The sequence below is a fragment of the Pithys albifrons genome, chromosome 1, assembly GCF_047495875.1.
Source record: "Pithys albifrons albifrons isolate INPA30051 chromosome 1, PitAlb_v1, whole genome shotgun sequence".
Taxonomy (NCBI): Eukaryota; Metazoa; Chordata; class Aves; order Passeriformes; family Thamnophilidae; genus Pithys; species Pithys albifrons.
Window position 1 is genome coordinate 33089343 of NC_092458.1, and position 23025 is coordinate 33112367.

General features: G+C 39.3%; 1 protein-coding gene across 2 annotated transcripts in view; it reads right to left on the reverse strand.

Moving 5' to 3' along the window:
* CLYBL (citramalyl-CoA lyase) overlaps positions 1–23025 on the reverse strand; it is a 170238-nt gene that overhangs the window by 80319 nt on the left and 66894 nt on the right. For both annotated transcript variants that reach the window (XM_071570389.1, XM_071570381.1), the window contains exon 2: positions 1026–1215. In XM_071570389.1, the coding sequence (XP_071426490.1) occupies positions 1026–1215 (190 nt within the window). The remainder of the gene's footprint in view (positions 1–1025; positions 1216–23025) is intronic.

Consider the following 23025-nt stretch of genomic DNA (forward strand, 5'->3'; position numbering starts at 1 on the left):
CTGGAAAGCATTAACTCACAAGAAAAAGAAAATAATAAAATTTCATCCACAGTTTTGAGAAGACACAGGAAAATTTTCACACCTACTTTTCTAACTTGCTGGACAACTCATTCATACTCACACCCTAAACACTGTTTGCTGTGGTTTGAAGCACTGAAACATGGTTAGGAAAACTGGCAAAACTTACATTCCTGTTTAGAAATAGCTTTCATTAGGAAAAATTTACACTACTTTCTTGTAAACATTGTTTAAGACAGCTGACTTGGCAGTTATGCTTAAGGTTGGACTCCATGATCTTGAAGGTCTTTTCCAATCTAAATGATTTTATGATTCTAAGTTGTGAAACATTTTTAAGTGGTTATTTTCATATATCAAAAAAAATTGCTTGCAAGTGAAATGAATGCCTACTAAATCATTCTTCTTTCACAGTTCAGTGTTAATGAAAATTTGGCATAGGCACTTGACACATCTACATCTACCTCCCACTCTGCTCTCCATCCTTGTTCCAAATGCTGGTACACTCAGCATCTAACTTCTCCTTCCTAACAGCATGTTTTCCAAAAATCTCAGGACACAAATATTTGCAAACACTGCAAGGCTCAAACCCAGGCCCATGCAATTTTTTTTTGCAATCTAAAGATGCTTTTATTTCAAAAATAAACCACTCCACCTTGTGATTCTGAACCAACACTTCCTTTCCCACTTCTTACAAACTGTTACTTCCTCTTCCCTGAGAAATATACTGTATTAATAACAGCATCTCCCACTCTTCTGTGATGGCAGCTTATACCCAGTTCTGTATTCCTTCAAAACTTCCTCTCCACTTACTCACATGGGATCTCTTTGAGATCTGGATAACCAGATTTTCCCAATGCCTGCACAAAACCTATTACTGTGACATTACTTTGTATACCTTAAGATTAAGATCTTTGTCTCTCCGACTGTCACTTCCCCAAGGCAAAGCCAATGTTTATCCACAAGTTCTCTTTAGTGTTGATTATATCACACAGATAATTTTTAATTACCTTTCTGTTCAGAGCCACACCATCTTCACAGTCCAGCACTGCACAATCTACATTTAGTGATGGGATTTTTCGTATCTTCTTTTCATCATCCGCAGGTACATACAGCACAGCTCGTCTGGGAACATACTTGTGAGATGATGCGAAGCGATAACTAAGCTTAGGAACACCCACTGGCAGAAAAGAATCCGTCCTGTAAATGATATTGTTGAAATTAGACTTTTGGCTACAGTGCTGTACATAATACTTGACTATATTTTAAAAGTGAAACATTCCTACCTAGATAGTGTCTGGTTTGGGGTTCTCTATACTTTTTTCCCCTTAGGAAAAGTCAAGGTAAGGAGATATCAGTATTACAGTTAATTACAATATAAAACTCCTAAACTACTATGTTCAATAAAAGTTGCAAACATAGCAGTCATAACTGAAGACCAGCCAGGGCTGAGGTTATCCATGTAGCATTAATTATGCAACCCATTCTGGGTGCTACTACAAGTATGAAATACAAAAGGGTGGTTCTTGGCTTTTTCTCTGTCATGGGACTCCTCCACAGGATGCAGACTGCTGGGAACAGATTAGGACTGCTTTAGGGAGGAGGCTGCTATCTGCCATGTTTTCTCCAGCCGCTGGACATCATGCTGGGAATGAAGCAGGGTTGTTGATTAAAACAAACAGGGGTTTGTGAAGTTGATTTTGCAATCCTGCTGTTATATCAACAAACATATTTGCATGCAAATTTTAAATAAGCAAAATGGATGAAGGGGTAAAGGAGGAAAACAGGAATGAAAACCCTGTGTAATGTGGAACCTCACTAATCCTAATATATACTCTCAGAAGCCTTCAAACCTTCAGATCCATAGCACAGACTTCCACTGACAGAGCTCATCAACATCATCAGCACGTTGTTGGCTGTGGTGCTTTTTACAATTTATAAATGCATTGTGTCCCACCTTTCAGTGCAGGTGTGGCCTCTGGTGCCACATGATTTGAGTGGGTGGCATCCACATGGCCCAGAGGTGTCAGGTTCATGGCGGTCTTCACCATGTGCCAATATTGCTGGTGAGGACCTTGCTAACCCACCCCAGGCAGGAGCTGGGTTAGTGCACTTGCAAGCAATGGGAGTGCTGGAAGAGGCTGCTCTCAAGTGTAGTGGGGAGCTTGATTTACTCCATAATTACAAGCACAGAGAAATAAATTGCAGACGGTGCCACTGTGATTCAAGGCCTTCCAAAAAAACCCCCTTGCCGGCTCCTGTTTCTCTCCATTTCATGCTGTAACCCCCAGGCCTACTCTGCTACATCAAAAATGAGGACAAAATAATACAATTTGCCCTCACTCTCAGGACAAGGCACTTATGCCACAAAATAATCCTACCATATAACACCATTATGCATTATCATGTATATTATTCAGCACTTTGAATAATGCAAAGCTTTTCTAGCACCATGCTGAACATGTCATTATCGCATCATATCAGGGATCTACGCATTTTCCTGTGCCCCTCTTAATAATGCTTCCCAAGTTGCTACAGTTGGATGACACAGGGCTACCACACGCATGTGGATTTTCTTCAAAGCGTACATGACTAAAGCTCTCAAATGCTTGGAAATGAGTTCAGTCAATCCAAATCAGAGCCAACATGGTAAGTCACTGACAGGCCACTATAATGCTTGTCTTTCTAAGCTGAATCTGTCGAAGAACCCTCTCTTCCCCTAAAAGGTGCACCCTAAAAGCTGAATATAAGCGTTGAGTTTAAAAGATGAAGAAAGCTTTCATCACATTTTACCTCAGTAAACTAAATTTATATGGAAAACTATTCCACCATCTCCACTGTTGAACCCACTTTATGAGCCCACAAAAACCCACTGCCAGACTCTTCTTTGTAACATGCCTGGTAATGCTTAATTTAGCCTAAGAACTGGGGCAGCTTGGCTGTTAAACAGAAATTATTTTATTACAAGTGCCAGTGTTATCCTTTTTAAGAAGTCTTCTTCACCTGTAAGTGCAATAACTTCAAGACTCAGGTGGTGGAGGTCCTGACAAACACTTGGAGACGTGCAACTGAGATCCACTGAGTTCTCTCAAGTGCTCTCTTTGCTCCTCTCCCACAAACCACTTCACATCCCCTGCTTCAGGTTGAAGTGGGGATGGTAACAAAACTTGTTGCAACTCAAGTGGCTGCTAGTTAAATCCACTTAATCTCATTTTCTTGCAGTAGTACACTTTGGGAGAGCAAGGAGGAGGTGGAAGAGTGGTTTATCTCAAATGGAAAGAGAGGAGTCTTTTTTTCAGTGCGACATAGAGGTCAGTAAAGTCTGCTGTCCTTCGCTAAACATATATGAAGGGACAAAAGTGATTAGTTTCTATTCTCTTTCTCTGAAGGCTTCAACCCTGTGTTTCTAAATGGCACAAAGGAGTCAAAGAGCTCAGCCCATTAATAGTTAACTCCAGCCTAGAGCCAAGCAGCCCCTGAAGCACCCTTAATGACTGCCTCTCACCAACCCTCCAACCCGCCAGAAACCTGATAGACGTGGCTAACACCATAATCTCAGAGCATGCTGAGATGAGATGTATCTCCTGTCACACATGTTTCCCGGGATTTCTTCTGGGCTGTCATCAAACGAAAGGCTGTTTGACCAGCCGGTTTCCCTCTCACTGCTTCCAGCCCCACGAAGTCAGCCCTGCTCTGCATACCACATACAATGCTGTGTAGTGGTGTGTAGGTGAGAGCATCATTACCTACAGACCATCAGGTGTCACCACTGAGGCCTATGAACTTGTGTTTAAATGGGGGAGCAGTACAGCTTCCACAGCAGACCATCTGACTCCAAAGAAGTGATAGATTTAATCCATTGAAACACCATCACTTAATAGGCTTAATGTTAGAAAAACTACTGCCCGATGACTATTGGTATCTCCTCCTAAGCTAGCCAACTTTGTAGCCACATAGGCTCAAAACACAAGTTTCTCAGGACAAAAATTATTAAAAGAAATATACTGTCAATATGTAAAATTATTAGTCTTATGGGATATTTTTGCAAGTTGAAGAAGCAATAATTTTTCAAAAGGTACAGCCCCCCCAAAAAAATGTGCCAGGGAACTGGTATCAGTGGACTAACAGAATCCTTCTCAATTCAGAACAAAGAGCTCTAGAAATGTTAATGAAAAGGAAGAGTTTTCAACAAGTATGCTTAGGTAGGACTGCAGTAAATGTTTTCACATGCTATTGTTTTGATGTATATTCTTAAATAATTACTGTGCATTTTCCCTGCATAGTCATATTTTATGTTCTACAATAAAATGAAAAGTAGAGGAAGATATGGACCCATTAAGAAATCCATTTGCCTACAGACCTTTGTAAAACAGTGGCAAGGCCCAGGATGCTCTTGATATGACCAGTCAGCTACTTATCCTGGTTATCTTGATTTCTGTTATTTTGGTAGAATAAAAAAATTCCCAGCAGTTACTTTTTTAGGACAAAAAACCCACACGGAACTGCAGTCTTGATTATATTGTTAACCCTGTGCCATAAACCAGAAGAAAATCTTACATATGTTTCCTGATTCCAAGTATTTTAATGATTCAAACTAAGCTTGACTATGGTTTAGACTAAATACGCGGACAAAAGCCAAGTCAATTTGCTAAGACAATGTTTCTTCCTTTAAGCACTGTAAGTTAAAATAAGGACTAGGCTATTGGGTAATGCTCACTAAATTGTTTTACAGCTGCATATTTTCATTCATAGCATCTAGCAGCATGCTGAGTGCTCTTGGGTCTCAGAAATAAAACTAAATTTCTTCAGCAAACATAACAGTCTACCAAAGTCTTCATCAAATATGTAAAAGTAGTTGGCAAGTTAAAGTTAATCATGGTCCTCTGAGAACTATTTCACCCAAGAGTGAATAGTTCATCCTCAGGAAGGGGAAAAGAAAACCTTTTTGATTACTAAGAGCCATTGCATTTTGCAATGGCAGCCATACAGTGTGACTGCGACCAGTGAAATTACCCCAATTATGCAAATTTTCCTGCTGTAAACTGCATTTTCACATTCCAGTGTTGCTCATACTCACACGTATACTTAACTGCACACACCTGTGCAGTCTCATCAGAGCCAACAACATATAGTTCACAAAGAAAAGTACTCCCACAAGTGATTTTCAGCACTTTAACCCATGCCTCTGTTCTGTGTTTATTTGCTAAATCAAATAACCCCAGCAAGAATGCTACATTGTGAACTGCCTAATACAATGCTCAACAGGCCAAATCTCCTCTATAATCTTTGGCATAGTGTTGGCAAAGTGTTTCCAAAGTGCACTTTTAGACATTTGACTAAACTCATTAAAAACTCTGGATAATTCCCACAACAGGTATTTCTGACCTCTATGCATATAACTGCATATCAGCCACAATCTTGGATATCTGGGGTGCTGTGGGAGAAGGACAGAAGTGACCCAAGACCCACAATGCTCCCTGAACAAGATGCAGATAATGCAGCAAAATCTTCCACAACTTATTTCTCTGATATGAGCAAAAAACCACCCCACTCATGGGTAAATGTAATGGTTTTCATATGTCAAAGTTATTAAGAAGTAGCACACAAGCACACACAAATAATCTGCCAAAGACAAAGGAAACTGCTATGGAATTACAAACACCCGCAATTTGCATAGTAATTCTTTCTAATTAAGAAAAGAAGATACAAGTTGTTTGTTATAAACATCAGCAGGCCCTGTGCAAATAGGAAGGGCTCGCAGCCGAGCTGAGTAGTTGTTGAATCAAAGCGACTCGCCAGAGAGTTTTATTGGTACAGCTGCGGCACATGCATTTTATCACACATGCTAATAATCCTGGTTATGGCACTAACATTTTAATCATTTGTTCTCTGGGCTTGTTTCTCAAACAATTAGCACTAATGAATGGCCAAAATACCTCGGATCATATATGTCTAATTGCAGTCAAGAGCGGTTATTGTCCGCATGTACATTTCAATTCACCTCTGGGGATAATGTTTGTTAATTGTATTTCTTTATATAGCAAGTGAAAAAAGGCTGTTCACTCAAAAAGGGACTAAGTGTTCTCTTCTTTCCCTTTGTTCCCACAAGAAGCTAAAGTCACTTCAAGAGGCACTTAATCCCATCATCCATGGTTACAATTGCCTTACAGCATCAATCAAAAAGAATCTGCAGTAAAATGATGCAGCTATATTGTGTAATTAAAAGCAATTCAGGTAGTTATTGCTTGGGGCATTTTCCAGGTCCAAATACTTAAAATGGCACTGCAGGGATTCTAAATACTGTAGTGTTTTAAATTTGGTGAACTACAATATCTCACAGAGAAAGGGGAGGAATATGCAAAAAAAAAAATCTCCTAGTGTGTATTGTAAAGTGAAAGAAAAGAGGAGGAACAGCTAACGTTTGAAGTGACAAAATCTACAAGTCTCCATATAAAAGGGAAATAAAAATATCACGAAGAGAAAAGGGGAGAAAAAAGAAAAGGATGTCAGTTTGCAAGGAAAAGAAATTCCCTGCAATTGTTAAAAAGTTAACATGTGAAAAAATGCTAACGTTTCCTCACATGGAAAACAAAAGCTCATGTCACAAGCTTTACCATCAAAATACAGGTCCCTGAAATCTTAGTGCTTTCCTAGTGAAAATAAATGCAAAGTAAACTGAGCAGATCTTCTTGGGGAAAAAAACCCAACAACAAACCAACCCAACCCCCCCAACTTAGTTTACAAGTGAAGAACTATGATTTTTACTTTTAAATTAAAAGTAAGGGAAGGAACTTTATGTAACAACTGCCACTAACCCTGATCCAATTATGCTGAAATTAAAACTGAGGGTTATCAACATACCGACCACTCAGCTTTACATTTTGATTTCTTCCTTTGTTCCAGCCTCAGTACGGTCATTTCCCTGACCCTCAAAAAACTAATTAAGAAACCCCCCCAAACCTAACCCTTTGCCAGGGCAGGCAGAAGCCACCAGCTCTCATGGTTTGAGATCTCTTGACAAGCAGTTTTCCTTACCAGAGGAGGCTTTGTCTGATTTTGAACTTCCCATCATGAGGCTGATATTATCTCACACAGATATAACATGAAGATTAATTCCCTTGAAGCTTATGGAAGGCATACAGGTATAGAATTGGCCTCCCAAAAGTGTGGAGAAGGTGAAAGAATAAACCTTGACACTTCCCCAGCGTCCTAAGGGAGACAGGCAGTCTGCACCCAGCTGCGGAGGCTGAGTGTGGTGGGCTGAAGAAGCGCTCACAAAACCTCAGTGAATTAAGAAATTTAACCCCCGTAACAACCAGCTTTGGATATCAAAAGGGACAGATTGAAGGGGGTTGCTCCTGAGAATGCTTGCCTGCTGGAAAAACTGTAGTGAGGAGAAATGAAAAGGGTCTTCCAAGTGACCTTTCACAAGCACTTGCTCCAACTGATCAGGACACGTCGCAGTATAGCCAAAAAATAGAGAGGTGAACCAAATGGGGAAGGAGTGCCCCACTGACCAAAAAAAATCATGATGCAGAGAAGTGTGAGTGAAATAAAACAGTTTAGGAATTAAATGAAAATGGAGCACCAAATCCAAAGTTGCTGGAAAAGAATTTTAGGAAAAATATGTGTCTCTGTCTGCTGTTCATAATTTTTTTCTATCTCCAGTAAATCAATGTAAGTCATATAACTGGGCATCAGAGGAAAAAATCAAATAGAACCCAGGAACTTACTGACAAAGGCTTAAAATCATGGACCCCTAAGCAATAAAATGATAAAAGGCTATCATAGGTTAAATAGTTAACCAAACTTTCTCCTCCCACCAGCACTAAATGTTAAAAAAAAAAAGACCTTTTATTTACCCCACCATGTTCTTTCAACTACATTTGACCCTGTTGTTTTGGTTCACTCCGAGCTCCATCATGCCTTAAATTGCTTTGACTGAAGATCAGGGGCTTTTTTCTTCTCAATTCAAAATGGCCAAATTAGACAGCGAGGATAAAAATAAAAGGACCACTGGCTTCTCATATTACTAACATCTCCCGTTTTCAGGGCAGCAAAAATAGTCTGTTTGTGAGGAAGAGGAGAGTGCTATGGTTCTTTGACTTAATAAGCGAATTTTGAAAGAGATTTAAATAATGGCTCAGGGTGACAAGGGCTGCTGCTTCCTACTAATGGCAACAGGCTGCTTCTCTTGGGCAGCCTGTGTGTGTGTGTTTGCTATCATCCAAGGTTAATTGGTGTCCTGTCTTCGGGAGCTTTAACATATGCGACATACAGTCGAGGCTTCGCTCCCTTCCTTACGGTGTGCCTAACTCTGAATAACTCGCCATGCCCATAAAATATACTCGAGCTGAGTTGCACCTTGCTTTGCTTTTACCATTAACAAAGTATCTGGCTCCTTGGGATGCTTTCTGCTGCTAAACAGACCCACAGCACTGCAGGGCAATGGAAAAACACTCTGTCTGTACACATTCACTTTGGCACTGTAACAGAGGGAATGTGTAGTTAAGATAACAATTAATTTCCCTGTTTTCCTAAATATGAAGATACAGAGATAAACATAAACACTAAAGTTTTAAAGTTCTAATTTCTATAAGTAAATTTAAGTGCTTTAATTTATGTAACTAATGCTGTTTCAAATTTGCATTTTTAAAACAGATTTAATTTTTTAAGAGATTTTGTAAAATTTTGTTTAGCTATACATTTTCTCAAGAGAAGATCTTGCATTACAGTTTTTTACAGAATTGCAACTAGCAGCTGCGACAGAAAATTACAACACATTTTAAATAATAAAAACAACCCATAATAAAGATGAAGATCTAATACCAATATTGAGAGATTTAGAAAAGACTACACCTAATATTAGCCTTTTTTAAGATGTGCATTGAGAAGTAAGAAGGTATTGCTTCGGATGTATGACACCGATGTATGATTTGGTTTGGTTTATATTTGTGTACAGACAAATATGCACCAAGTGTAGTCATGGCACAGAGGAAAAAGCATGCCTTTGGGGCTCAAGCATCTTCCAGTTCAAGAGGAGGATCAGGCACATATCACCAACAAGCTGTCCTGGAACATCCCATGCCAAAATCTGTTACAGGAAGTGAATTTACAAACCCCACAAATCTGTAATTGTTGCACTTTTTATACAGTCAGACCCATTCTGGTGGTCTCTGCAGAAAAGTTGAACTTTGAAGAGATTCTTTATTTCGCTACAAAACTTCATTTGCCTCTTCCAATTCTCTCCTCTGGCTCACCGTCAGGTACTTCCCTTCCTCTTAATCCTGCTCCGATGTTTTCACAGACTCACCCACATCTCTATGTACACACACAAAAATTGGTAACAATGTTTGAACAGAATTTCTTTTCTTACTGAACATGCTTTCCCCCTCTTTCCTTCCCCACTCCCCTCTATTCCCTCTGTGCTGATTCCCACATCAGGACACAAGGAGCATCCCCACTACTGAGCTCTTGCAGCTCCTGCCACCAGTCCAGCTGTGTGCACATTGGTTAAATGCTAGAAGGTCAAGATTGAGACCAGGATTCAAAAATTCTATGCTAATTACTGTGATTAAAGTCCAAATCCCAAACAGCCAAAGACTCCTAAGCAGTTTAGGAGCAGGCTCCTAACGAGTTATATGCAAAATAAGAAACAGGCACTTGATAAAGACAGAATCAATGAAGTGCCATTCCTGCCTGTTAAAATGACCCTGCCGTAACAGAGAGCCAGCATGTTCACCACAGCCTGTGCAGGTTAGATATCCATGAGAGAAAAGAAAAACAGTACAGTCCTTAACATCACTTCTGATTTACATCTGAGTTAAAATTAAATTACACTAAATATGTGCCTGAGAATATTTAGCAGAAGGAAATTAATGGAGTGTCAATATACTGGTGCTGCAGAAGTCATAAGAAAGAAAAAATCTGTCATGCACTTTGGGTCTTTCAGAATTTCAGATTTTTTTATTACAAACTCTTCACAGTTTTGGCTCTGGTGGGGATATTTTACAAATTGAGGGTCCCTTCACACTTCCGAGGATTTTTTACTAAATAGACAATATTTTATCTAAATTTGCAATTTATGGCAGTCTACGCTCAGCCAAAGCACAAAAATCTTGATGATTCCTGTACTTAGAAATGTAGATAAATTATACGACTAAATAAAGCACAGACATTTTTACCACACAGGAAAAAGAAAACAATATTGTAATCTTCTCTGCATTTTGAGATTTCTCCTGTAAACCCATTTGAGCATGTGCTTAGCCCAGAGAAATCAAGGAGTAGTCAAACACAGTTAACCATATGCTTAAGGGCCTGCAAGACTCACAACTAATTTTGGATTATGAAACTGATCCATTTTCATGTAATCTTAGGCTATATGTGGGTCAACCTGCTATTTCCAGGTTTTGGCACAGAAACTTGTGCAAAATTGAGACTTAGATACATGCAGATGCAATCCAGCTAGTGAATATCTGTTAAACAAAAGATGCTCAATCTCAGCTGGATTAAAAGAAACCCTGCATGATATTTTCAGAATAAGATTAAAAATAAAAATATTTTTTATATTTAGTCAAACATAATTCTGTAGAATTATTATTATGCAGAGAAATCATTATGTCAAAGAATTATTTTGTATAAACTGAACTTATTACGACTGGTTTCTGTGACAAATAACTGAGTAGTGGAGAACAATTTAGCAAGCAATTAGTAAATATTAAACCTCTGAAGAACAGAACTATAAAAGTACAATGCACTGTGATTACACACACAAAAAAGAAAATGCTGTAATTACATCAGAGCTGATGCAATATGACAGAAAAAAGGAAAAAATGCACAATGCTATTAGTTCAACAGCAATTGTGGCCACACTAATTGAAAACCAACTGCTCTCCGCTTTTGAATACAAGCCTGGTGGAAATTTAAAAATATTTCCTAAATGGACAATAAGGAAAAACTCTTGCAAATCCTGAAGTAGTACAGGCAACACTTCAGAAATGTCTCCAGGCAGAAATACTACCCTGCAATACAGCTCAGGATGGCACACACAAGCATCTGTGTTTATTTTTTAACTAGTCAGATTTATAAGAGCAATGAAATCCCTACAGAAGCATTTTATATTGACCTGATATGAACTTACTGTTTTAACCAGCTTTTTAACTAACTCCACAAGTTAATAAAGGCAACTACATGAATCCTTACTGCCTATACATTAACATAAGAAAAACATTCATTAAGCAATACCCAGACTGTTTTAATTACAGGAATATCACTCTTATTTGTAGTATAATGTTCGTTAAGTACAGTATAACATTTTCTTAAAATGCCCCAGAGGCAGTTAAACTCCTGATTACCTATTAAAAAAAAATCTCTCTTAACTTCAATGGGAGAAGTTAATGCCTACTGCAATGAAATTCCAGCACTTTTAATCATGAAAAAATATCATATGCAAATCTTATTAACCACAAAAATGTGACATAAGATCAAATGAATTTTCTGTGCTGCTATCACTACTCAATGTTAGCAAAATGTTGGAATCTTTCTGTAATGAGCCCAGCCATACTTCCTTCAAGAACAACATCAGCTGAAAACCAGAGCTTATTTAATTAATTTCAAAAGATAGCAGGGAATGCTCCAACATTCTGCATTTTCCTGTCTTTAACTACATCTCTGCTCAATTATCCGCTGTTAAAACATACAAAACTAGTAGCAGTGATTGGATTACACAACCTTATGGAGACAGACCTTTCATAATCTCAAGTAAATAAACACCTGGAAAAGCTTTGTTATCTAATAATAAAACTTCAGTTTTCTTCTGCCTTTTTCAGTCCATTACAAAAATTCACATCATTACTGTTTTTGCACAGATGACAATAAAACACCTACATTTTCTTCAGTATTTATCCTGCGTCCACCCATTATTCCATAAATTGATTGGAAAAAAGCTGTTAATTTTTTGTGGCTAACACCAACAAGGATTCAAAAAATCATAACATAATGCATTAAAAACTGCAACATTTTTAAAGTGCACATTGAAACACTGTTTTCTGGTTCTGTGTCCCTGACTTTGCATTTTTAAGCTTTTCCAAAGACAAAAATATTCTTAAACCATAAAAATAAAGTGAGATTTTAGGAATCCAGGCTTAAAGGAAATAGCCAATATTGGGACAATAATGATAAACACATGACAGTTGTCAGCTCATTTGATGTTTCACATTAAGCAGCTGAAAGATAAATTTATTACATAGGAAGGCTAACTCAACAATGGCCCTCCAAAATCATCGCCTTAGTAAGGTCAGTAAACTATAAATGGTAAATTGAGCACCCACCAGTCTCTTCAGGCTCAGCATGTCTCTAGCCACTGAGTTCTCCTTAGTGAGTGATGAGCCTTAGCTGCTCTGAACGGGACAAATCCCTCACTCCACTGAGATGGTGGGTCAGGTGCTGCCACCCCCATGGGTGCGTATCTGTGTGGCCAAAGCCTTGGGGGCACCTTCCAAGGGGGAATTCAGCCATAGTCTGACTCCTGACTCAGGCAGCTCATCATGTGCCTTGGGGAGGTAAGCACACCTGGGAGAGGTGACCCACACGCAAGGGTGTCCACAACAGGGAGCTGATTTCAAGGAACACATTGGCCATATCATCACAGCCTGTCTGTCTTACGAAGGAGGAACTTTGCTGTGTAGCCAAGCTCAAAGACCACAAAGGTGCCAGACCTACCAGGCAGATAATATGAACGTGTGATGGAGGAAAAATATTAGCCAAGAGACACATTTTAATACTAAATCAGAAGATTGCTATAAGAAAACCACATTCCTAAGCTACTTTTATAATTTAATTATCTAAACATTTTCACAGAACTCTTCATATCAGCTTTGCCACATCCTAGGAAACTTAGGAACCGGTTAAAAAGCCATGGTTCCCGTGCCCCCACTGTAGATCCCCCACCTGGTAAGTCCCATCCCATTTGATGGTCAGTCAGTCACCAACATGAACACTAAAAAATCATCATCATCAAGACTGGAAGTGGAATGGGGTGAAAATCAACTTCCCTGCAAATCAGTATGATTTTATTTTCATCAAAAAATAAGTCAAATTATCAGCAAGCAAACCCTTTTGGGGCAATGAGAGCACCTGATGGGCCTGTGCAAGTGTAAGTGCTAGTGCCTCTTATTACATGCTCTGTGGGAGTTTCTTATCTGTATTTCCCAGGTGAGATTACTTGTATAGCTACAGTATATATTTCTTGTGGCTAGTGAACACATGAAAAAGCTCACTGAAACTTAGGTAAAGCTCCAGAATCAAAGTTGCTCTCCTCACCAATGACCTTGTTTCACAGAATGATCCTTTCCTCCCAAACACCTCAGTTTTGTTGCATGTGGATTTCCTACCTCACTGTATCACAATACATATCATCATCATTGGTCCTCTTCTCTTAAAACTAAATTTTAAAAAACAGAGCTGTTCCTGATGGTTACCTAGAAGGGAGGGAAGAGAAGAGAAAGAAATGGAAGGGAAGGGGAGGGAAGGGAAGGCAGAGGCAGAGGCAGGAGATGATGTCAGCAAGCACACAGCTCTCTTAGGAGACCCATAAAGAAGAAATTCTTCTGACTACCCCAGTTTAAGAGTGAGGGGGTTTTTTCCTCTCTAAATTCTTGATAAAGGCTGCTCAATATTTATTTAAAAATAAATGAAGAAAAATAGACTGCCTCCTTTGCAATCTGCACAAATAGAATGGCTTTTAGGTCATAATGATGATATGTAGTAGATAAACTAAAGTCCTGGATTATGTGAAAGTAAAATCTTTAAGGAGAAAAAGGATTAAGTCTACTTCCATATAACAGCTTTTATGACATTTAAATGAGCAGCTCTGTTCCTCTAAGTAAGAGTTATAGCACTCCACATCTGTATAAAACCTGAACAGCATACAGACTCTTTCAACTCACTGATACATAACCTTGTGAGGAAAAAAACTTCCTAAGAAAACACCTAAAGGCATCACTTGGTTTTCCTTTGAGTCTTCTTCAACAACCTGTATCATGAACACAGGTTTACACTTCAGGAAATAAGACAATTAGATGTCATATGTCTTTTATCCTGTACTGGATATAGATAAAAAATATTCCATTACTGAATCTGCCTACTTTTGTTTGTTTGTTTGTTTGTTTATTTTGGTAACATTTTAGATATACTTTAGCACAAAGGGGGAATAATATCCTTGAGATACATTTTAATTCTTCAGCGCATGTCAGTAATCTGTAGTAATAACAGTACCTACCAAAGTCAATATTATACATAAGGAATTTGGATGGTTTGAATCATCAGTTTTAGTCTCACATGGCGCCTTGTTTGTCATCATCCGTTTCCTTGCTGATAGGAAGAATGTAATGGATGCTTCAATGTTAATCTTCCGAAATACATTTAGCTGGCTAGTGTCTCAGTAATGGCAAGATTTGTTGCCAGAGACTAGCTTTAGATGTGCTGGAAAAAAAATCATGGCATATCCACTCTCTTCTCCAAGAAATATCCAGCAGGGAAAGTCTTTCCTCCTTTTTTTGTGTCATTTGTGTTTAAAAGAGAAACTGCTAAACAATAACCTCACCAGACCTGGGCGCAAGCAAGAACAAAATGTGAGACTGTGAACAGACATTACAATATAACCCCTCTTAAAGGCAAGGGTTTTTTATGGCTTTTAACCACAATAATCAGAGGTGAAAATTATTTATATGTGTGCATGCTTATGGTCATATTTTATGTGCCTGTACATATATCTACATATATAATCTATTATTCTATTTATTTATGCACATACAAATGTTCATTTAAAAATGTGTATGTATGTACACATGTGTGTGTATAAAACAGTCCCAATGTGCTATAGTACAACAGCAACATTGTATGATGGAAAAGGGCAAAAAGAATTAACTTCCATAAATCCAAGAAATAATAAAACTGGTTTGTTCACAACCCTTAGACTCAAATATTCCTCATGCTTTGCTGGAATAAACTGCCTGTTCCTGCATCTTCAGCAATGGCATTAGAGTGGGAATTCTCCTGTGAAATACAGTCTCCCCAGGCCCCCATGTATATTAGACTGAAGGCTGTTCCACCGTTAGTTATGGATGACACTGTCCTGCTTTTGCAAGGCTTATGGTCTTTGCATGATACACTTTGCATCCACACACTGGGGGCATCCTGCGTATCTTGCGAGTTCAGGTGTGACCCTGCAGATTTACAGCTGCTGTAAACTCTCAGTCATCCAAAGCAGCTTTGCCCCTATCGTTACTGCCTTCTGTCTTTGCCAAATTTCTGCCAGACTGAAGCAAGCAACATGCTATTTCCAAGTGACACTCTTTCTTTCCATTTCATCTCTTGGAGCTCAACATTTTTAGCCATAAAAAAGTAAGTGAATAATCCCATATCCTCTTTTCCTTGACCCTGTTCAGACTGTTTTGAGGACAAGGAGGGATTTTAGGGGCTGTTTTGCCAATGCTTTACCAGTACATTAATAGGTGGAAAGGCAGACTAATGGCTCCAACAGCCATTTACAGCAGTACCCAAAGCCACTAAACTGCACCACAAAAGCAGGGTGGAGTGGTGAGAATAAATAATAGTTCTTCCTTTCTTCCCTTTTGAGAAACACCAGGAGAAGGGTGGGCATATCCTTGTCATGGCGATCTTAAGGGTCTTTCCAATCTAAATGATGTTCTACATCCCTATCCCAAGGTAGTATGGCTCCCGTGCCCAGGCTGGGCTCTGAAAACCACAGCTGAGCCCTTTGCAAAACAGACTCAAGTCCCCTGTGGAAAAAGAGAAGACAGCCCATCTTAGATACCTGAATCTGAATCGATAAGCATTTAGCTGTTTTGTATAGCTTATAGCTGAAAGGTAATTACCACCACTATCTGTGCTAGTGATGAGTTTAAATCTTCCATTATATATTAAAACATCCACTTTGGTGGAATGTTGTTCCATTGCTGGACATTCCTGATGCTCTATAAGACATGTCCAAGCATTCAGCATGCTCAAAGAAAAAAGACTCTGGTGCAATCTGGTCTGAAACCTTACTTGTTCTTTAAACAAATGCAGTTTTGTTTTGGGGCCTTTTAAAAATATGTTGCCTCTGTTCCTACCCTATGGAGATATAATGTAAATTGTTTCCCCACCATGATAACAGTCAAGCCTGCCAACTTGAGCATTTTGAAGATGTTGCTATATCTCAATCCACAAAAAGGTTATTATAAGTATTAGCAAGTACATTTATTCATGTCTCAGGAGTTTATTAGTTTGAAAAATAAATAAAAATTAGTTAAGTCGTATGTGGTTATTGTTATACTTATCTTCAGATATTCTGTTTGATTATCTTTTAACCTCTGCAACAAAGCAAAAGCAGACAGATTCTAGACCTAGATGGATTGAATTATGGAGAAGTGAAGACAAAAGAGGCTGAAAACATAAGGCTTCAAGTGGCTCCAGTATGTTGGTTACCCTCTTATTTAACTAGTGATGTGCACATCTTCATTGAAAATATATTTTTATTACTATACACACCTTTTCCATTGCTTGGAAACAGCAATCAAGAAATCACTGTTTAACCTAGCATAAGGAATATTAGGGTAGCTTTGAATGCAGAGAACATGGAGGGCTTTGGTAAGACTGCTCATATTTGAAGGCCAGTAAGGAAGAAGACTAAAAAGCATCTACAGGAGGAAGAGAATAAAAGGGTAATTGTAGACTGCATGAAGTCAAGTCTGGCAGAGTGATGAGGTGAGGAAAACCCAGAACCTAGGCACTACAGACATGAAAACTGTGGCTGGCAACATGCAACAGGCAGCTCTACAGGTGAACCAAAGCAAGAGAGGCAATCCTGAACAGCCAGTACACAGCAAGGCAGGATGGCCCAGCTGAGCAGGAGAGGGTTAACAAATGCTTAGGGTCTTGGTGAGATGGCCCCTGGGCAACTAAGGTAGGAATAGGTTTTGGTTTTGTGCAACTGACAAAGCAGACAGTGCCAGGATATAACCCAAAGCAAGCCATCACAGGAGAAGAGCAGGGAGGACTGTGGGAGGGATGCACAAGTACAGGAGGTGAGACTGTGGAAGAGAAACCACACCATCAATCAGAGATGCAGAAAAGGAGACATGGTAAGTATTCACTTGGAAAGTCAGAAGAAAACAAGGTCAAAGGCAAGATTAAAAGAGTAAGGTAAAGATGTAATTAAAAAGAAAAAAGGAAATAAAAAGAAGACAAAGAGGTCAATGGAGATTTTGGTGAGGGCAGCATCAATGAAGCAGGGATTGAGGAATCTCTTGCTGCAGCATTACAGACAGATAAAATGTATTAACTCAGGGCAGCCAGCTGTATCACTTAAGGAACACAGGGGCAGCCTGGCATAAGTCTGTGAGAATGAAGCAGTGGAGAGGGGAGTCAAGGACGGGAGTACAAAGGGGGAGGAGGAAGCAAAAAAGAGAGAGTGGAACTTGATTCAGCCAAATAGCTGAGCACAATGTGAAGATTCTGAGCACTCCAATAATTTCACTTGACTAAGCACCATTCTGAATCCAGGCCTGGTTCAGGAGCCTTCCAGTGAAAGATTGGGAAAGAAGATGTGTAAAACACACAGAACAAGTGGTGGTTCAACATGCAGAATGGAAATTGAATGGGAACTTTGATGCTGACCCCAGAAGTTGTTCTGAAACTCTCTGTGACCTGTCACCTCACTTCACAGAGAAAGCAGAAAAATGTTTTTACTTGATCTACACATTGATTTGCCATACACAAGTGATCACTTTAATTTAGGCCCCTACATTGTTTTGCCAGACTTAATGTTGCATAAAAATAAAGCAACTTCAGCTCCCTGCAACACAGTGCGAGCGACTGAACTTTCTTTCAGTAGCCAGAACTGCATCCATTAAATGTGTGAAATGCTAAAGGTAACAGTGTCCAACAACAGAAAACAAGGAAAAAAGAATTTAGACCAACCTCGGGAACCAGTCTGCCAAAATTATGGGTGAATGCTAGGGGAAAAGGACAATTAATACAGGGACAGATGGCTAAGCAAAAACAAAAGCCATTATCTAAAACCTGGCTAAGAAAAGCTTAGCAACTGATTGTTTAACAGAAGGAATTAAAGAACTCAATTAAATATAGTACTATCAATAGTTTGGATTCTAACGAATAAGAAAATGGAAGACTTGCTGCCATTTGTGGCAGTATTAAATACTTGCAGTGTTCATGTTGAATATTAAGGTGCGCAAGTTTTATACGTTATATTTCCTATCCTGAGAAGGTGGGCTATAAAATTCAAACAAACCCTAGACCAAGAATGAAAGCTTTAGTGAATTGCCAAGTCTTAGAAAACCATAACAGGGTTCTGCAAGTGATCTGATGCTCAGGAGATTCTGCTGAACTGTGAGTCTTTCCCGCCCCTCTTGATTCCCCTCTCAAAACATGTACACATATGGTCCTGTAAAACCACACTCAGATGAGAAGGCCAGAGCTTTGGCTGTGTCCGTATGGGGGTGAAGCGTTAACTCCAGAGAAGCAACATCATTTTCTAAAGGTGCTCCACCTGCAACACATCGGCTAATGGCTACCACAGAGCAAGGGCTGGGAGAAAAGTGTGGGAAGTGGTACAAGGAAGATATGTCTAACATCTGCTTAGAGTCATGTCAGCACAAGACCTGCAACCTCTGGAAACTCTTAGCAGAGGGAGGGTGTAGCGCAGGCTAGTGTGGCTCGAACAGCCTGCTGGCATCATGTTGTGCGGTGCTCTCTGCCATGAAGCCCATGTAAAACTGCATCCATGGGAGTTGCAGCTGCTCTCCATGCTGAGAGCAGGCATGCACACTGCAGTTAAATCACCTGGTTCCATACAGCACAGAATTAACTCCAAATAAATGTCTGAATCGCTGCCTGAAGTCTCAGTACAAACATTGACTCTGGCAGGGCAGCACCCCCTGAAAAGTTGCACAAGTAATGCAAACGTAGCCTTCTATCAGCTTGAGACAGCACAAAATGATGGCTAAACCTGTCTGCCATCACTGTCTCATACAAATGGTTTGAACCAACAGGCCTTATTCATACATGCAAGTGATGTTTGGTTCTTTTCCATACTTTGCCAGTACTTTAATTATTTTAGTAATTAGCTGACACATGTTATTTCAGTGTATCACGTCTCCATGGTGGCATTATCAGCTTGTAATAAAGGTTTCTTTAAGAAAAGAAACAGCTTCTTAATTTTTTTATTAAAAAAAAGTTAATAATTATAGGAACACTGACAGTGTTGCTATAGTTACGACTATATCAGCCTTTCACTTACAACTCCCCGTTTTCAAGGGTCAATAACTCAGTTGTCAAAAATCCCACTGGGCAGAAGCCTGACACATCTTAGACATACATTAAACAACTGCATAAATAAAAATCATATGTTTCACACTTGTGAACATTTTGAATCAAATCAGGTATTTCCAGATGATATTTTGGACATCCAGCAGTAGGTTCTGTGAGTCCTATGTAGATACATTCTTTGGCAGGCTGCTAGGCTTTCAGGTGCCCCAGTGCTTTTGGCTGCTGCCAGAGGGAAAGGAAGAAGAGCCACCACTTTTTCCTCCAGCCATTTCAGCCCCCCACTCCAGAAAGGAAGCAATTCTGGATGTGCCCGCTACGGTCCCAACTAAACTTCCCCAGGATTTTTAGGCACAAAAGCTTCACACGCATGTGCAGCAGCTGGATTATCACAAAAGACCATAACGGCCCTAAGAGCCGTTACGGTATATCAAGTGAGTAAACCGAAAACTAAGAAGGATTTACACAATGACCATAGTGGCTCCCTGGGAGCCGTTACGGTCTATCAGGTCAAAAATCCACTTTTTAAGGAGCGCCTAAATATGTGTATACCCAACAGGGTCTTGAGTCTCCAGAGCAACTATCACACATGTTTTCAAAATGAGCCAAGGAAGGGAAGGGAGATTACACCAAACAACATAAAGACAGAAATTTTTTACAATGAATAAAAGATGTATCATGCAAATTCTAAAGAACTATAATTAAGTGGAAAAAAGTGCATACAAAGTTGAGAAATAGAATCTAATACAATTCCTTCATTGTCAAAAGAGGTCCTTTGAGGCTTTTTCTTTTTCTTTTTTTAATGACAATTAAACGGAAAAAGAAAATTTCCCACCAAAACCAATCTGTTTTAAAAAAACAAGTTAGGTTTCACAAAGTATAGAAATAATGCAACTGCAGCTGGGTTCTGAGTTATGGTTCTGCTGCAATTGAAGTCTCCAGCCACAACACAAGTTAGTAGCACAGCTGAGCTTTGCCGTCCTTTAATTCTCTCCCATTGTGTCACAAAACAAACAAGTTATTCAAGACAGTAATTTTCTCTGTAAGTCACCTCTACTTTTTCCAAAATCTGCAATAAATCATCAGCCTACTTACTTTTTCTTCTTCCCCTTCCTTTACATGCCATATTTGTTCCTGCAGCAAACCTGTAAGAGAACAGTTTCTCTCTATGACCTGAGATAACGGTAATGTTGAAAGAATGGCCTCACTTGTCAAAGATTAGAGGGCTGTCTGCAGCCTACACTCCTCTTTACTTCAGCCAAATAGGCCCAATAAATGCTAATACTCAGCATGACGCATCGAGAACCCTAAGCCTCAACACTGACTAAGAAGAAAGTATCACAAATTTACTGAAATTATCTATAGCACAATAGAGAAGAGAAGGAATTAATCAAAGTCTCTCTCTTAATGCAATGCTTGATTGAACTATCCCAATCCCTTTTTAAAGAGGATAACCTAGTGGCAAGTGACCCCGATGACACGTCCTAGAGAGGTACACAAGTACCACTTGTTCGATTTTTTTTCTTTTATGACCTCATTAAGAAGGATTTTGAAGATCGTTCCTGAGTATGAGAACGAAGTGTCTGAAGATATCTCTGGCTTTTTATGTCTTTAGCCTTTTGCCATTGAAATGGATTTTGAATAAGTGTTTATAAACAGTATACGCACAAGCAAAAAAAAAAAGTCCTTGAAAATGAAATATACAAAAGCCACCTTTTCTTAAATGCAAAGACTAGCTAAATCTTCAAGAAACAAGAAAGTTTTGCCAAGATGAACTCATGATTGCATGTACCCCCCGCCCTGTACTCTCTCTTTCCTTCCCTATTATGGACCCCATTAATTAGATTTGGCGGCAATTTTCCCTTCCTTATCAGGGAAGACAGAGTCTGCCAAATCTGCTAGTGTGAAAATACTCCACCACCAGTAAAATTTTTCCTAAATATTTGTTGATTCAATGCCTGAATTTAATATTGAGGATTATATTTTATAACCAGAAACAAACAAACAGATTTATAACTGAACACCGTAAGGCAAACAGCAAAAAAAAAAAAAAAAGCGAGCCAAGTACTGAGCCTAAATGTAGCATTTTTATTGACTTCTTAGAAACCAAATAACCTGGCATATTAGTGTGTGCATTCTGCAACAGACATTCAGCCCCATTGTACTACTTAGAAGAGAATAAAAAGAAACCCTACTGTTTGAAATCCAGCGGAACATCCCCACAACAGAGCACAACTGTTCCCTCATGCATGAATGGGAAGGAGATGAAAGAAAAGATGGACTTCTGAGGTACAGCAAAAAACAAAGACAACAAAAGTGCTGATCATGAGGGAATGACACAACTCATTGCTGCAAAAAGGATGAGAGAAAGGAGCTCAAACAATGGTGCAGACAGCTAAGTGACATGTAGAAGAATTGAAAAATCTACAGAAGTGTCTTTTCTTTCCACACTTGACGAGAAACAATTAAATGTTGGTACATCTGTCATAAAAAAGATAATTGAAACCTGTTACCATCATTATAGATGGTAACTTAACTACCAAAACTGTAACTGTCCAATTAAGTGTTGCCCTCTCTGTTATCTATACCACTTGCTAAAACGAAAAAAACCCTTTAATGTTGGTGATGATTTACCACCAGTATAGCTGTTGCAAGTCCTAGAGCTGAACTGGCATATTTTATAAGGTGTCTGTTTAGGCTATAGGGTACCTATGTCTATTTGCACACACACAGATGGGGCAACGCAAGCACACATGGGTACATGCAGGCTCACATGCGTGAGCGCACACATTCATGCACATGCTCTCGCACACCCACCAGTGAGGATGAATTTTGCAAACAGATGAGGGTTCTGACAAGGAATCAAAAACCCCCAAATAATTGCCAGAAGCCTCACTAGGTGTTTATTCCCCTGAAGGTCCACCAGCCTGAGAAAACAACACCATGCTAAACTAATCCACCGACTGTTGCTGCTTGCTTGATAATGTGCAACATCCCACAAAACTGCAAAGCAGTTATTGACCCTGTCAGAATACCTGATTAATGGATAAATGCTGTAATTGATTAGCAGAGGAGTGTGAATTAAAACAGAATACAGCATCAATAACGAGCTGCTGACAAAAGGTAGCTGACATAAAATGTAAAATGGTAGCCTGCAGCCATATCTCATCAAAGACACGCATTTCTTAAAAACAGAAGAAAACACTACTCCTGAAAAAAACCCACAAGCACAGTGTCCTGTTCTCTGCATTCTTTAGGCTTTTCTCTTGGTAATGATTAAACCACCAGCAAAATGTTATGGGAACTTCTTGTGAATCTACTTCATACATCAAGCCAGGCAAGGCAGTTAAACGATTGCATTATCCTCTAGGCTTTGCTACCCTTAAAGAAATTCACTACTCTCCATTTTATCCCGGTGAGCTGTGATTGTGGAGTGGCGCCGGGTGCATCCAAGTCTGCCTTCGGTGGGGTGCGCAGCCAAATCCCACAGTTTGTAGGTACACCAGGGAGCCCCACAACAGTGTCACACCGAGGAGACAACTTGGAGCTACAATCATCACATTGTTACACTTGTTTTCCATTCCCTTAAGTGCCTTAGGAGGCCAAATGATCCCACTTTTGTTCCTTTTTCTTTCCAATTTAATCCTACTCTAAGGCCCTACA